Source organism: Triticum aestivum, chromosome 7D (genome assembly GCF_018294505.1).
Source record: "Triticum aestivum cultivar Chinese Spring chromosome 7D, IWGSC CS RefSeq v2.1, whole genome shotgun sequence".
NCBI lineage: Eukaryota > Viridiplantae > Streptophyta > Magnoliopsida > Poales > Poaceae > Triticum > Triticum aestivum.
In genome coordinates this window covers 533,684,589-533,699,904 of record NC_057814.1, presented here as the reverse complement: position 1 = coordinate 533,699,904, position 15,316 = coordinate 533,684,589, and the positions used below count along the sequence as shown (strand labels likewise).

The following is a 15,316-nucleotide window of genomic DNA, read 5'->3' as shown; positions in this document are numbered from 1 at the left end:
ATGGGCTATATGCGAACATGCCATTAACAGGCTTTCCATGGGCTGGCCCGCCAGCTTTTGACCAAGTCAAACGGGCCGGCCTTTTCACAGGAATGGGCCACTGTTGGGCCGTGCCACGTGTCGACGTATCATAGGCGCCTTCTGTCCAGTGAGTGGATGACATTTGTGCCAACGATGAGCCGACACGTGTTTCCTCTAGCCAATGATGATTTTACACGTGGAAAATCCCCATTGGTCGGGGCTGTTAACGGTTATCGGATCCAAAACCCGACCCGATAGCTTAACGGCGTTCCGTTACGGTGGATGCCACGTGTCGGTCACCCTTGACGAAAGCACTTCTGTGACGCGCGATTTATCGTCATGGAAGTGGACACTTCCGTGACGATAATTTTGCTAATGTCATGGAACACTTCTACGACAGCACAGGTATGACTATCTTGATTCTGTCATAAATTTGTCATGGATGTACATGCATGACAAAAAACGCGACCTACTGTGACAAACACGTATCATCATGGAAGTGTATATTTTTGTAGTGGGCTACTGTCTATACTATGACATTCTTTTTGCATAAATTACGTCGCATACCTCAAAGCCTGTTAGAAGGCTGGTGTAGGCTTCGGTCAGTCCGCTCTTAGCAGATTGAACCCTCTCAACCACCGTACCCATGAGGTTACGGTGTTCCTCAACAGTAGAAGCACTTTGCAGTGCTTCCAGTAAAGTATCCGGTGCCTCTGGATGGACAGAGGTCATCGGCGGAACAGGTGCACCTCCCTCTTTCGAAGGAAGATGCTTGCCTGATTCCGGAGCCGTATGGGCCTCCGGAACAGTATTCGGCTGGGGGCCGAATTGGATATGGCCCCCATCACCAGTCTCCGGGGGGATTTGCTCCCCCATGTGTCCGGCGGCCAAGGTATCACCCTATGGCGCCACCCTGACGGCCTCCTGTACCTCTCCCTGGTCTGGGGAGGTCCTTCAGGACAACACCTCGGCATCGTCCATGTCCTTGGGAGAGGAGGCCGCAGGAAGCGACCCGCTATCCATCACATTTGGATCCAGCGAATTCCCCGAAGATGAGGATCGCTGGGGGCAGGCGTGGGCTGGACTGCAGCGCATGATTCGACATATTACAACCACGAAGTAAAGAAGTTGGATATATGTGTGTATAAGTGCCTTTGAGTACTTACGATACGGCCAGGGCTTCTCCCTGGGGCGCCACTCGGAGCTGCTATCGATGTCCAACGCGGAGTTGTCCGCAAGGGAGACCTTCCCCTTCTTGGGCGCCTCTGCCTCCAGATTCGTGGAGGCCATCCTTTTCCTCCTTCCCCCCTCAGGGGGAGAGTTGCTTTCCTCCTCCTCCTCCTCCTCGTCCTCGGTGGCGGGGGAGGAGTGGGTTTCGGCATCTTCGGACATCACGTCCGAAGTGCCTTGACGGCGGAGGCCACTTCTGGTCTCCTTGGCCTTCTTCTCCGGCGCCTGATAGGGCGCCGGAACCAGCATCTTCGTCAGAAGTGGGATTGCTGGGTTTTCGGGCAGCGGAGCCGGACACTGGATCCGCTCCGCCTTCGTCGTCCAGCCCTGAGAAGACAGATAGGGAAGCTTAGACATCTTCCTTGAATGTACAGGTGAAGGATACACCTTGAAATACGAAAAACTTACGGGACTGGCGGGATGGGTCCGATTGTACCCACGGTCCTCGGTCGTCTTCGACCACGTCTCATTGGCCTTTAAAAGCACCTTCCAGATGCCTTCGTGCATAGCACCGAAGAACTGTTGCAAGGTCTGGTGCTTGGCCGGATCGAACTCCCAAAAATTGCAAGTCCGGCTTTGGCAAGGAAGGATCCGGCGAAAAAGCATCACCTGGATCACATTGACAAGCTTGATGTTCTTGTCCACCATGCTCTTGATGCGCGTCTGCAGCGCCGTCAGCTCGTCCGATGAGGCCCAGTCCATGCCCTTCTCTAGCCAGGAGGTGAGCCGCATTGGGGCCCCGGACTTGAATTCGGGAGCCACGGCCCAGGTGGTGTCGCGGGGCTCTGTGACGTAGAACCACTGTTGCCGCCACCCTTTGACAGTCTCCACGAAGGTGCCTTTGGGACATCTTGCTCACCATAGCGCCTCCGCACTCTGCGTGTTGACCACCCACCACCTTCGGCTTCACATTGAAGGTCTTTAGCCACAATCCGAAGTGGGGTGGAATGCGGAGGAAGGCCTCCCACACGACCATGAATGCCGAGATGTTGAGGAAGGAGTTTGGGGCCAGATCATGGAAATCTAGCCCATAGTAGAACATGAGTCTGCGGACGAATGGGTGGAGGGGAAATCCCAACCCGCGGACGAAATGGGGAATGAACACCACCCTCTCCTGGGGCTTTGGGGTGGGGACGATCTGCCCCTTGGCCGGAAGCCGGTGGGCGATTTCCTGGGCCAGGTACCCCGCCTCCCGGAGCTTCATGATGTCCTTCTCCGTGACGGAGGAGGCCATCCACTTGCCCTGTGCTCCAGATCCGGACATGCTCGGAGTGCTTTTTGGGGCGGAAAGGATGGAAGCTTGGGCACTGGAGCTCGAGAATGGGTGGGCAGAGAGAAAGAGGGCGTGGGTGAAAGGGTGAATCCTTATCTCTTTATAAAGGCAGCGAATGTCAAGCGCCTCCCCACTCGCCTTAAAACTCGCCTATTCCCCAAGGGTCGGGCGAACGGCACGGTGGGATTACCCACGCCCGTATTGATGAGAATCTTGTGATAAGGGGACACGATCTCTGCTTCGACAAGACGTGCCAATGGAAACCGCATCTCGAAACGTGGAGCGGGAGGCTAAAAACGGTTCGAAATAATGACCGTGCAGGGACGTGGCATCTCACTACAAAAAATGTCAGTAGATGGGACTTGTTGATATTATAATCTTTGCGGCTGTATGTGGAGCTTGTTTTGCAAAGCCGGACACGTTTTCTGTGATCGAGGACTACTTTGAAGTATTCGGAGGAGGAACCCGCCTTGCAATGCCGAAGACAATTTGCGCGTCGGACACATCGTCATTGAAGCCTGGTTCAGGGGCTACTGAGAGAGTCCTGGATTAAGGGGTCCTCGGGCGTCCGGCCTATGAGACGTGGGCCGGACTGATGGGCCATGGAGATACAAGATAGAAGACTTCCTCCCGTGTCCGGATAGGACTCTCCTTTGCGTGGATGGCAAGCTTGGCGTTCGGATATGAAGATTCCTTCCTCTGTAAACTGACTATGTACAACCCTAGGCCCCTCCGGTGTCTATATAAACCGGAGGGTTTAGTCCGTAGAGAGAATCATAATCATACAGGCTAAACTTCTAAGGTTTAGCCATTACGATCTCGTGGTAGATCAACTCTTGTAATCCTCATATTCATCAAGATCAATCAAGCAGGAAGTAGGGTATTACCTCCATCGAGAGGGACCGAACCTGGGTAAACATCGTGTCCCCCGTCTCCTGTTACCATCGACCTTAGACGCATAGTTCGGGACCCCCTACCCGAGATACGCCGGTTTTGACACCGACAATGAGTACTAACTACGGCACAGGTGTAACACTCAGCGTTTGCGAGTTCAGACCCCTCTCGGAGGAGGTAACAGCCCTACGTCTCGTGTCCTGAGGCTTGTTTTGTTTTGGGGTGTGTGATTACAGAGAGTGCTTAACCCCTGCTTAGGAGGAGGAGGGCGGCTTATATAGAGTGCGCCGCAGCCCCTTTCACTCCCACGCCGCAAGGGTGATTAATGCCCATAACTACAACAGTTACATGTGTAAATAGTCACAACTACGGCGGTTACACGTAACGATAGCTATGACTCTGCTTTAAGCCTGATTTAAGACTACTCAACTGTTGCAGCTCCCACGTTGTCCCCTCGCCTTCCTTGTCCCGAGTGGTGATGGTCGGGCCAACTGGGGGGAGGCATCCGAGTGTCGTCAGTGCGTCCGAGTGGACTTCCTGTTATACACATCCGAATGTGCTCATGGTCCAGAGACCTACCAATGATGGTGTGGGGCCCTAGGTGGGCCCTAGATGACAGGTCTTTGACCCTACCTATAGTAGGTGACCTCATCAGTGCTTTTCTCAGGTCGGATTGAGTCCTGCCATCCTCTTGCCACCTCCTTTTGGCTTTATGGGGGATGGTGCGTTGGCAAGGGAAGCTTGGAGGGAGCGGTTGTTCTTCGGAGGTGATCGACGTCGGTCGAGACGCGACGAGGTTTTCGGTTTTGGGTAGGCTTTTTTGCGTTGTAGTTGTGTTGTCGTGGGTGGTTGTCCTTGAACTAGCCGGATATGAAGTTGTGCTACACTCGTTGTTTGTAGCGAATGGTAGTCATCTTGTACTTGATATTCTTTTTTTCTATAAAGCTATGGCACGCAAATTGCGTGCTTAAAAAAAATGTGGCGGGGACACCAAACTCTCTCTTATTTCTACTTCCCCACCTTGTTTAAATCATACGAACCAAAGAAGATCTAGGGATGTAGTACTCTACTTGTATAATAACAAGAAATTAACAATCAACTTTTATTACTTTCTGTTCTGATTGGTTAACCGCTGGAACAGTGGCATGATAGGAAAATCATATCTTGGGTCGCTGTTCCGCCATCTTGGATGCTCCAACCACCTTGGCTGCTTCTGCCTTGCGCCGGATCGCGAGCTGCGGCGGGTCGGCCGACACGCTGGCGCGCACGGCACGCACGTCCTCGTCCGATCCCTTGCTCGTTCCCGTGGCCGACGGATTCGAAAAACCGCGCGACAAAGGCCCTGACATCGCCAACGTCTCCTTCTGCTCCCCCGTACGTGGCCTCCCGGTGGTCTACTGCGGCAGTTCCACGGAGCCGCGCGCCGCCGCCCTCCTAGCCTCCTACTCTCCCTACGCTTCCCTCCACCCGACACTGACGCCGCTGGCCGGCACGAGGTCGCCGGGCGCGGCGTACGTGGCCCGGCCTCGCGCACCGGTGGCAAGGACCCGCGCCGCAGAGAGCCACACGGGTGTGCCCCGCACGCCACCGCCGGGGACCCACGGCCGCATTCACGCCTCGCTGGGTCAGTCCGTCGGCGGGGCACGTGGGGAGCGCCAGCTGCTGGCCCCACGCCGCAGCGAGCGTCCGCAGCGGCTCGCCGACGTATGGGCCCGGGAGGCACGGCCCACGTGAACCGGGCAGCACAGGTGGCAAAAGCGAAAGAGGAGGGAGAAAAAAAAAATGCTATATTCGAGGCCTCCCTCCGGACTCCATTAAAAGACAAAGACAAAGGCGTCGCCATTAGCCCACGCTTTGCTCTGCCTCCTCCACTGCTCCCCCACTCCCGCTCCCGCTCCCCGCTGCTTCCCCTCCCACCGCGCCGCAAACCCTAGCCACTCCCCGTGCTTCGCTGCTGCCGCTGCCGCCGCCGCTCCCCCACCACCTCCTCCCGCCTGGGCGCGCCGCCATTCCCCGAGGCGGCCGGCGCGGGCTGAGCGACCGACGGGGGGTGGCGGCCGAGCTGCGCCGGGGAATGCTTGGGCTCCCAGGTGATTTGCTTGTCTCCCGACTCGCATTATCTGTTCCCCCTGCGAAGCGAGATATTTTCCACCTTATTTTTGCTTTCGATTTACTTCTGCATATTGGGTTTTAATAGGGTGTTAGCACTTAGCAGTACAGCTTAGAACCGGCCTGTGTAACTGTATCATAATAAGATGGCCGCATTATCGGGAACAGTATAACTGTAGCGTAAGATTTAACAGTCTCCTTCACGCGTTTTTGCTTGAAAAACAGAGTTTTTTTAGTTCCCACGGCTGCACCTTGGATCAAATGACCGGCCGTATAGCCCCAGATTAATCTGCTTGCTTTTCGGCTGTGATTCACTGTTCAGTGTTCGCAGTGCAGTCCATAGTTTTTTTATTCAATCCGTAATCCAGAGATCTTTACTGATGTCCCATTCTCAGTGGAGCAGTATACTGCTATTATTTTAGTTTCAACTGACTGAGTGCCCACCTGTTCTCCACTGAGGAGAATGGAGTGATACGAAATGCATACACTGTGCGTGCCATGTAGCCGCTTGCTCTGAAGGGCCATTGATTTCACCGGGCAGCCTAATTTAAGAGGTCTCATGAATGCATACTCATGGGAGACCTATGAGATCGGAAACTCCGGCATCACAGAACAATGGTGGGCACCATGGGGACCATTCCTGTTGTGACTGGGGCGGTGTGTGATTTACTGTGGCATCAGTGCAGTACAGGCATATAGTCGTTGCACATTTGCCGTCATGCTGCCCAACTAATGCCCAAGAGCTGCCACTATTATGATTCTCATGTTAAGTGCTTGTCTCTGATAGTCTCTCTTCTTGAAAGGTTCTGCAGTGTTGCTGTTCATACACCGGTGAAGATGAAGGGGCTCGGCCTTGCCTGTTTGCTTCTTGCACTTGTGCCACAAGTGGTACTTGGGACGCATGATGTGTACATTGTTACCATGGTTGGCGACCCGGTTGTGAGCTACACAGGCGGAGTCGAAGGATTTCCAGCGACCGCGGCGGATTTGGATGAAGAGATGGATGTTACCAGGTATTGTACTCTGCTACATATTCATGGCCATGTCTCTTAACATTTGTTTTGTGTTGCCTGGCATTCATGATTTTTCAAGTCTATTTTGGGAGATTTCACACTGTTGTAAATGAGATATGTTATTGATGAATTGCAATTTTCAACTTCAGTACTTCAGTTACACTTGGAACTACCCTCTCTAATTGAAGTATTAATACTATGATGCAAAGATAATAGTCTGTGCTCACTCCAAAGTTTCCTGATTCGCAGTGAGGCTGTCACATCATACTCTCTTCACCTCCGAAGGCACCATGAGAAGCTTCTGGACTCGCTTTTTGTAGCGGGAACTTACGAGAAGCTTTATAGCTACCATCATCTTATTAATGGGTTTGCAGTTCACATGTCATCTTTGCAGGTATTTGGCATAATAAATTTTCTGTCTGGCACATATGTTTTCCTTTCCAGTTTTGCATTGTTATCGTGGCTAAATGCAGTAATGTTCCACTGTGTTAGGCTGATTTCTTAAGGAAAGCCCCAGGTGTTAAGTACGTGGAGAGAGATACAAAGATACAGAAGTTGACAACACACACTCCACAGTTTCTTGGATTGACGACAGCGGTATGGCCAACAGGAGGTGGATTTGATAGAGCAGGTGAAGATGTGGTGATTGGTTTTGTGGATTCAGGAATTTATCCTGAACATCCAAGCTTCTCTACCCACAGAACTGATCCTTATGGACCTGTTCCTCGTTACAAGGGGAAATGTGAGATAGATCCAGTAACACAAAGAAGCTTCTGCAATGGGAAGATAGTTGGGGCCCAACATTTTGCAAAAGCTGCAATTGCTGCTGGAGCGTTTAATCCCGATGTTGAGTTTGCATCTCCATTAGACGGCGATGGTCATGGAAGGTAATGCTCCTGATGCCCTTAGCTCTTAGTATTAAGTAATTTGTTGTGCTTTGTTGCACTAAAAATGCCACACATGAAGAAAAAAATCTGCTTGTAACTTCCAAACCTGTGGGCATCTTGTTTCAAATGATGATGGTTGGCCTGTAAAGTAAACCTTTCCGTTCCAAGCATCATCTTCATATTTAATCAATGTGGTTGTTTGCAACGTTGGTTTTGACCGAAAGTCATTCTGTTCATGTGAAAAATGGCACGGCTTATCTGATATATGTTTACCTTTTACCCCTCCCTCAACAGTCATATAGCTGCAATTGCTGCTGGAAACAATGGGATTCCGGTGCGAATGCATGGCTACGAATTTGGCAAAGCAAGTGGCATGGCTCCACGAGCTAGGTAAGTTTTGATTTCCTTGGAATTTCTGAACAAAGTTAAACCTTGTACAGCCAACATCAATGCTAAATTACCCACCTCAAGGATAGGGTTTTGCTTTATTCTATCTTTGTATGACTAGCATTATCCTGTTAGGACAAGTACAGTGCCTGTTTCCTTCCAAAAAAAGAAAGAAAGAAACAATACCTGTTTGGCAGAAGAACATAAGCACTCATCACTCATCAGTAGTCAATACTCAGTATCATCATAGCTGGATTCACCGAGAGAGCCATTTTGATCTTGCTTCCTCACCAATGACTTACCTTTTTGAGTTTGTGCTTGTCACTTTCAGGATAGCTGTGTACAAGGTTCTTTACAGGCTTTTTGGTGGTTATGTATCTGACGTTGTGGCAGCAATTGATCAGGTACACTATTAATTTCGCCAAACTTCTCACCAAAATATACATTTGATTGTATCATTATTCCCACCAACAGTTTACCGTACTTGATATTGAGTAGATACCTGGGACAACTTTATGACTGTTATGGCCTTGGGGGTTGAAAAGTGTGATTTATGAGATTTGGGGTGTATAAACCCCAAAACAGAGCCGCCTGCTTACTTCTAAATCAAGTGGGAGCTATTAACTTCAGTTATCGAAAAACTCTGGGGTTAAATTCTGGTTTGCATTCACTAGTATGGCTTTGAATTTTAGAGTTCCATTTCATGCAATATATACAATGAAATACTTGCAATGGTAACTTTAGAAACTCATCTCTAGAACGTAATAACTTGCTACTGTATTATCCATAGACTGTATTGTGCAATGAATGAAAAGAATACCTGCTGGATAACTGTAATGCATGTTAGTACTGTAAGCCTCCAACATATAGGAGCTAATGTATGTGGATGGCTACCTGCAGGCTGTTCAAGATGGTGTTGACATTCTCAACCTTTCTGTTGGACCAAATAGCCCACCAACAGCTACACGGACTACTTTTCTCAATCCTTTTGATGCAGCGCTTCTTTCTGCCGTAAAAGCTGGCGTGTTTGTTGCCCAAGCTGCAGGAAATGGAGGACCATTTCCAAAAACACTGGTGTCATTCAGCCCATGGATAACCACTGTTGCCGCTGGAGTTGATGACCGCAGATACAAGAATCATTTGATACTAGGAAATGGAAAGCGTATTGCTGGACTTGGAGTATCACGTAAGTTCATTTGGATATTTGGTGCATACTGCATAACAAGAAATATCCTGCATTTGTAACATGTAAACAGTATTCTTGGTTCTCTTTTTCCCCCAAAAAGATGTAGTCCCACTGATCTCTGCATCGATTGATGCATGCTGTCATAAAAGTATCCTTGGCTAGCCCCACACTTATTTATAGTGCTAATGTCCACACATGGACTCTACCTTGAGTTCCCATTGTACTATGTACCCAGACTCTTATTAGATCCTAATATACTACTTATCCAGCATCTTTTTATCTGACTGTGAAAATGCTTTGGTTGGAAAATTTGTCTTGTTCTCTTTGTAGGCTCTTGATTGTAGAGTTGAAGTCCTTCTGTGTAATCTTGTAATAACTGTCAACAAATGTCCATTTTATAGTACTGTGACTGGTGCTGGTATTCTGACAATTAACATTTCTACCTGTGGTTAGTTGACAATTATCTTATCTGACTACAGCTGCAACACATGGAAATAAATCGTTTGGCCTGATTTCTGCTACTGATGCTCTGCTGGGTTCATCTTCAACCAAGTACAGTGCACTAGATTGTCAAAGACCAGAACTCTTAAATAAGAGGAAAGTTCAGGGGAAAATTCTATTGTGCGGCTATTCTTTTAATTATATTTCTGGGACGGCTTCAATCAAGAAAGTGTCTCAAACAGCCAAGAGTCTAGGTGCAGCTGGCTTTGTTGTTGCTGTAGAAGATAGTTACCCAGGGACAAAGTTTGATCCTGTGCCTGTCAATATTCCTGGGATTCTCATCACAGATGTCAGCAAAACAAAGGTATTTAGCTTCGATGGAGCCTATTGTGCAGATATGTATAGACAAGCACCATTTGTAAAAGTAGATGCGACCTGTACTATAAGCATGAAGTAGATCAGCCTGTTTATTTGTTTTCTGTCAATAAGCGGCTTAGAAGGCAGAGTTAAAAAAAGTTCACATACAATAGAATTGTTCTCAAATCTCAAGGAACCAACTTGCAAATACTTCGAGATATTTCAGATACTTCCAGAGCAGTGATGTGGATTGTATGTATTGCTGCTATTGTAGGATGACATTGCAAATGAGAAAATTTGTTAAAATACCCACGCATGTTAAGTTCTATAATGATTTTTCTGATATAGCACATTGACATCAATTTTGGCCATGTAGGATCTTATAGACTACTACAACTCTTCTACAACGAGAGACTGGGCTGGACGGGCAACAGCGTTCCAAGCAACAGTCGGTATTGCAGATGGCTTGGCACCAACACTGTTCAATTCAGCTCCCCAGGTTGCGTTGTTCTCTTCCCGGGGGCCTGATGTAAAAGATTTTAGCTTCCAAGATGCTGATGTTCTCAAACCTGATATACTCGCTCCTGGCAATCTCATATGGTCCGCATGGGCACCTAATGGAACAGATGAAGCAAACTACGCTGGTAAGTTTGTCAGAGTTTATCCCTCGGTAATGGCACACAAGCTTGTTTCAGGATAATCTTATAAATTGTTAATCTAGTTTAAATAAGAAATGCTGCTTTGATTCCTCTTATGCCCACATGCTGAATGCTTTAGGACCTGATCTAGTTTAAATAATCTTGTCCCTTGTAATGGTAGTAATCAATAAAGTGGAAAGACAGCCATTCTGTCTGAGGCTGAGGCTCTGAGCTAACCCAAATTCTCTGCATGCCAAAAAAAACATTCTAGGGGAAGGATTTGCAATGATGTCTGGAACTAGCATGGCTGCACCACATATTGCTGGCATTGCAGCACTAATAAAACAGAAGTATCCCAAGTGGAGCCCGTCAGCAATAAAGTCCGCCTTGATGACTACTGCCAATACGATCGACAAAGGGAGCCATCCTCTCAGAGCGCAGCAATACTCCACGTCAGAAATGATGACACTTGCACGGGCCACACCATTTGATTATGGCAGTGGCGCGGTTAACCCAAAAGCTGCCCTGGATCCTGGGCTAGTTCTAGATGCAAGTAAGTTGATTTTTTTTTATGCAAGTCTATTGTGAATTTCTCTTCTGCGCTACTGTGAATTTGTGTTGCAAGTCTGCTCTTAAATAATTATGTCCCTTCCATGTTATTATTACCATAGTGATGCCATATTCAAATCTAACATTGCAATGCTTGTGTTGGCAGCTCACCAAGATTACATCACATTTCTTTGCTCCATCCCTGACGTTGATCCAAGCGAAGTATCAAACATAACCGGCTCACGCTGCGGCTCCGGCCCGAAGGGGCAGCGGCCCTACGACCTCAACATCCCCTCCATCACGGTATCACAGCTCAAAGGCATCCAGACCGTGAAGCGGACGGTCACGAACGTGGCCGATGAGGCGGAAACCTACACCATCATGACCAGAATGTCGCCGGAGATCGCGCTGGATGTCTCGCCTCCCGCGCTGACAGTGCTCCCCGGGTCATCTAGAGAGATCACTGTGACCCTCACGACGAGGTCGGTGACCGGCACCTACAGTTTCGGCGAGATCACGATGAAGGGCGACCGGCGCCACCTAGTCAGGATCCCAGTGGTTGCTATGGGGTTCAAATAGGGCTATGGTTCCCTGACAATGACTGCTCGAGCTGAGGAGTGTTGTAATATTTTGTAGCTTGGTAGGAAAAATAAGAGCCGACGTAATTCGGTAATGATGTAGTATGTCTGTTAATGTGTTATGATGGTGCTCCAGGTTGTAAAAATACGTGGGGTTTTGTAGCCTATTTATATGACATGATAGATAGATCTCAAGGTACCCATCGAATCCAATCTTCTGCAGTTCTTATGCATTTCACTCTCAATCTGGCATCTCTTCACCTTTGCTTGAGGTATTATTCTAGGTTAAACACGAACGAGTACATGTTGCCAGTGCTGCATGTAGTATTGCAGCTGTGCCTGTTTGTGAGACAGCGAGAATACATTGTTATTTGTAGGGCATCAGGGGGACACGTGCAGTAAAGAACTGAAGATGCATACATTAGCTCATAGTAATGGAGTGTTGGGTGATTCATGCAGCCATATTTGAGCATCTTATGTAGCACTCCAAACCATTGATGATGCATCAAACCACCAGCTCACTGGTGGGACTCACCTGGAGTGAGTGTCAAATCATCATCTATATTGTTCTAGCATTTTAAAAAACAATTTTAAATTTAAATTTAATAGCACCTGTTTCCACACATTTCTCTTTCTTTTGATTAATTATTCATCGTGTATTATATCTGTTATTTCTTGTAACCTGATAATAGATTCGAGCATGTAATTTTAACATTTTGCACTAGAAAGCGGGAGCAAACTCCCATGATTTAACGCAAAGAAAGATTCGTTGCTCCCGCTATACCCTAGGAGACAAAGCGGCGGCCACCCACTGTTTTAGTTTGATGATGGTAGGGTTAGGACTCAGTTTAGGTTTTAGTCTCTAGTAGTCGATGGTGTCGCTATCGACATGGAATAAGTCCTCCCGCCATCATCCTCGTTCTAGTGGTGCTTCCTGCCAACATTACGAGGCATGTCGAGGGTGTTGTGTTTTGCCCTCTCTGAAGTTTCTACTCCAGACGACTTTTTTCTTCGTTGCTGACGACATCTTTTGATCTGCATCGGCAACTTCCTAACCGCTACAACCATACAATGAGCTCTGCTTACGCGAGCCACCAATGGATGCAGATGAAGAAGGCATCACCCCAAAGACTTGAATGTGTTTTTAATTTATGTAAGGGGCTGGGCACTCCACCTGGATGTGGCCACGACCCATGACAGGCGTACTCCCTTCATCCACGAATAAGTATACATGTAGAAATTTTACGACAAACTATGGAGTGGAGTAAAAAAATGCATTGGAATTTGGTAAGGTGCAAGCTACCATCTCTCTTCTTTTAACTGAAAAGGCTTTCGCCCCGCTTTATATATAAAGCAAACCACCACCGGCACAAAGTAACAAAGGTTCACACACACACACACAAAGGTTCCACGACACAAAGTACAGACGGGTTCTGCTGAGGGCACAGCTCAAACAAGCCCTAAAAACATCAAACAAGGCGGAGGCACCGCAATGAGGAAGTTAATCCAACTCTGGTGGTGGCGGAGGAAGCGGCGGCGCTAAGCAAAGGGCCATCGCACGGAGATCAACAATGATGGTGTTGATGGCGTCCCTGTCCCGGTGGCGGCTAAGCGGCCGCCAAAGCTGCAAGTAACCACACATTTTGAACACCGCGTCAGTAGCACGTCGAAGAGGAACACACTAGATCACAAGCTTATTTCGAACCGTCCAAAGTGTCCACGCAAGGACCCCAATGGCCAGCCACTTGATGTGGCGACTCGCTGGGGTGGGGGGGGAGTGATGTCTACTACGCAACTTTATTCTTGTAGACTCGTGTTGGGCCTCCAAGTGCATAGTTTTGTAGTACAGTAGCAATTTTCCCTTAAGTGGATGACCTGGTTTATCAATCTGTGAGAGGTGTAGGATGAAGATGGTCTCTCTCAAACGATCTTGCAACCAAATACAAGAAATCTCTTGTGTCCCCAACACACCCAATACAATGGCAAATTGTATAGGTGCACTAGTTCGGCGAAGAGATGGTGATAAATGTGTAATATGGATGCTAGAAATATATTTTTATAATCTGAATAAATAAAACAGCAAGGTAGCAAATAGTAAACGGGCACAAAAACAGCAATGCAATGCTTGAAAAAGAGGCCTAGGATCCGTACTTTCGCTAGTGCAATCTCCCAACAGTGCTAACATAGTTGGATCATATGATTATCCCTCAAAGTGCAGCAAAGAATCACTCCCGAGTTCCTATTAGCGGAGAACAAAAGATAGGAATTGTTTGTAGGGTACGAAGCCACCTCAAAGCTATTCTTTCCGATCAATCTATCCTAGAGTTCGTACTAGAATAACGCAAGCTATTCTTCCCGTTCGATCTTATCAAGAGTTCGTACTAAGATAACACCAGAGCATATTCATATTCATAATACTAAATCCACACAAAGAACTACAAAGAGACCCCAAAGTTTCTACCAGAGAAAAACGTGCATCAACCCCTATGCATAGATTACCCCAATATCACCGCGGGAATCCGCGAGTTGAATGCCATAACATATATCAAGTGAATCAATAAGATACCCCAATTGTCACCTCAAGTATTCATATTGCAAGACATACATCATGTGTTCTCATCTCTGAATATTCAATCCGACAATACAAAACTTTGAAGGGTAAAGATTCAATTCATCATAACAAGAGTATAGAGGGTAGAAACATCATATGATCCGACTATATTAACAAAGCCCATGATATAGATCACGAGAGAGAGAGAGATTAAACACATAGCTACTGGTACAAACCCTCATCCCCGAGGGTGGACTACTCCCTCCTCACCATGGTTGCCGTCGGGATGATGATGATGGCTACCGGAGACGATTCCCCCCTCCGGCAGGGTGCCGGAACAGGGTCTAGATTGGTTTTCGCGGATACAAAGACCTTGCGGCGGTGGAACTTCTGATCTAGGTTAACCCCGATGAGTTTCGGAATATTTGGGAATTTATAGTGCAAAGAAGGGGTGCGGGAGGCCACCGAGGAGGGCACAACCCACCAGGGCGCGCCCAGGTGGGTTGTGCCCCCCTCGGGGCACCCCCCAGGTGCAGCTCTGGCCCATTGGGTTCCTTCTGGTCCATAAAAAATCCCCGTGGAGTTTCGTTGCGTTTGGACTCCGTTTGGTATTGATTTCCTGCGATGTAAAAAACAAGCAAAAAACAACAACTGGCACTGGGCACTGGGTCAATAGGTTAGTCCCAAAAAATGATATAAAGTTGCTATAAATTGATTGTAAAACATCCAAGAATGATAAAATAACAACATGAATACTTCATAAATTATAGATACGTTGGAGACGTATCAACATCCCCAAGCTTAATTACTGCTCGTCCTCGAGTAGGTAAATGATAAAAGAAATAAATTATGAAGTGTGAATGCTAGCAAAGTGCATAAGTTTGATCAATGACAATTTCAATCACTTTTCTTAGCATCATAACAGCAATTCTTTCTTATGGAACTTCTCATGTTATAGTGGCAACCAATTCACATGTTAAGGTTCAAACAATGAACTCTCTTGAAACTCAACAACCTATGTTCTTAGTCATCAAGCAATTGCAATTTAACTTATTCAACATAGTTTAAGTAAGAGCTCCACATACTCAACCATCATATAGTCTTCTATGATTGCTAACACTCACCGCATACTCATGAGCAAAACGTTTCAACCGGACACATAGAAAGATAGGGGTTTATTGTTTTGCCTCCCAACGTATTCA

The 15,316-nt window shown here is 47.5% G+C and overlaps 1 protein-coding gene across 2 annotated transcripts; it reads left to right on the top strand.

The window, feature by feature from the left end:
• The first annotated feature begins 5,230 nt into the window (after positions 1-5,230).
• LOC123164898 (subtilisin-like protease SBT2.6) lies at positions 5,231-11,808 on the top strand. Of its 2 annotated transcripts, none has more exons than XM_044582507.1 (11): positions 5,231-5,508; positions 6,331-6,540; positions 6,790-6,934; positions 7,033-7,427; positions 7,722-7,817; positions 8,146-8,218; positions 8,715-9,000; positions 9,480-9,805; positions 10,175-10,442; positions 10,708-10,989; positions 11,152-11,808. In XM_044582507.1, the coding sequence occupies exons 2-11, from the start codon at positions 6,365-6,367 to the stop codon at positions 11,562-11,564; spliced, it is 2,460 nt and encodes an 819-aa protein (XP_044438442.1). In that variant the 5' UTR covers positions 5,231-5,508; positions 6,331-6,364; the 3' UTR covers positions 11,565-11,808. The 2 variants fall into 2 exon arrangements, with proteins under 2 accessions (XP_044438442.1, XP_044438443.1); XM_044582508.1 differs by having other exon boundaries at positions 5,236-5,508; positions 6,340-6,540.
• The last annotated feature ends 3,508 nt before the right edge of the window (positions 11,809-15,316 follow it).

Excerpts from the sequence above, each read along its gene's own strand:
- LOC123164898 (XM_044582507.1), top strand. The coding sequence starts at position 6,365 with ATGAAGGGGCTCGGCCTTGCCTGTTTGCTTCTTGCACTTGTGCCACAA. Across the intron at positions 8,219-8,714 it reads TTGTGGCAGCAATTGATCAG|GCTGTTCAAGATGGTGTTGA; the intron begins GTACACTATTAA and ends GGCTACCTGCAG. Across the intron at positions 9,806-10,174 it reads CAGATGTCAGCAAAACAAAG|GATCTTATAGACTACTACAA; the intron begins GTATTTAGCTTC and ends TTGGCCATGTAG.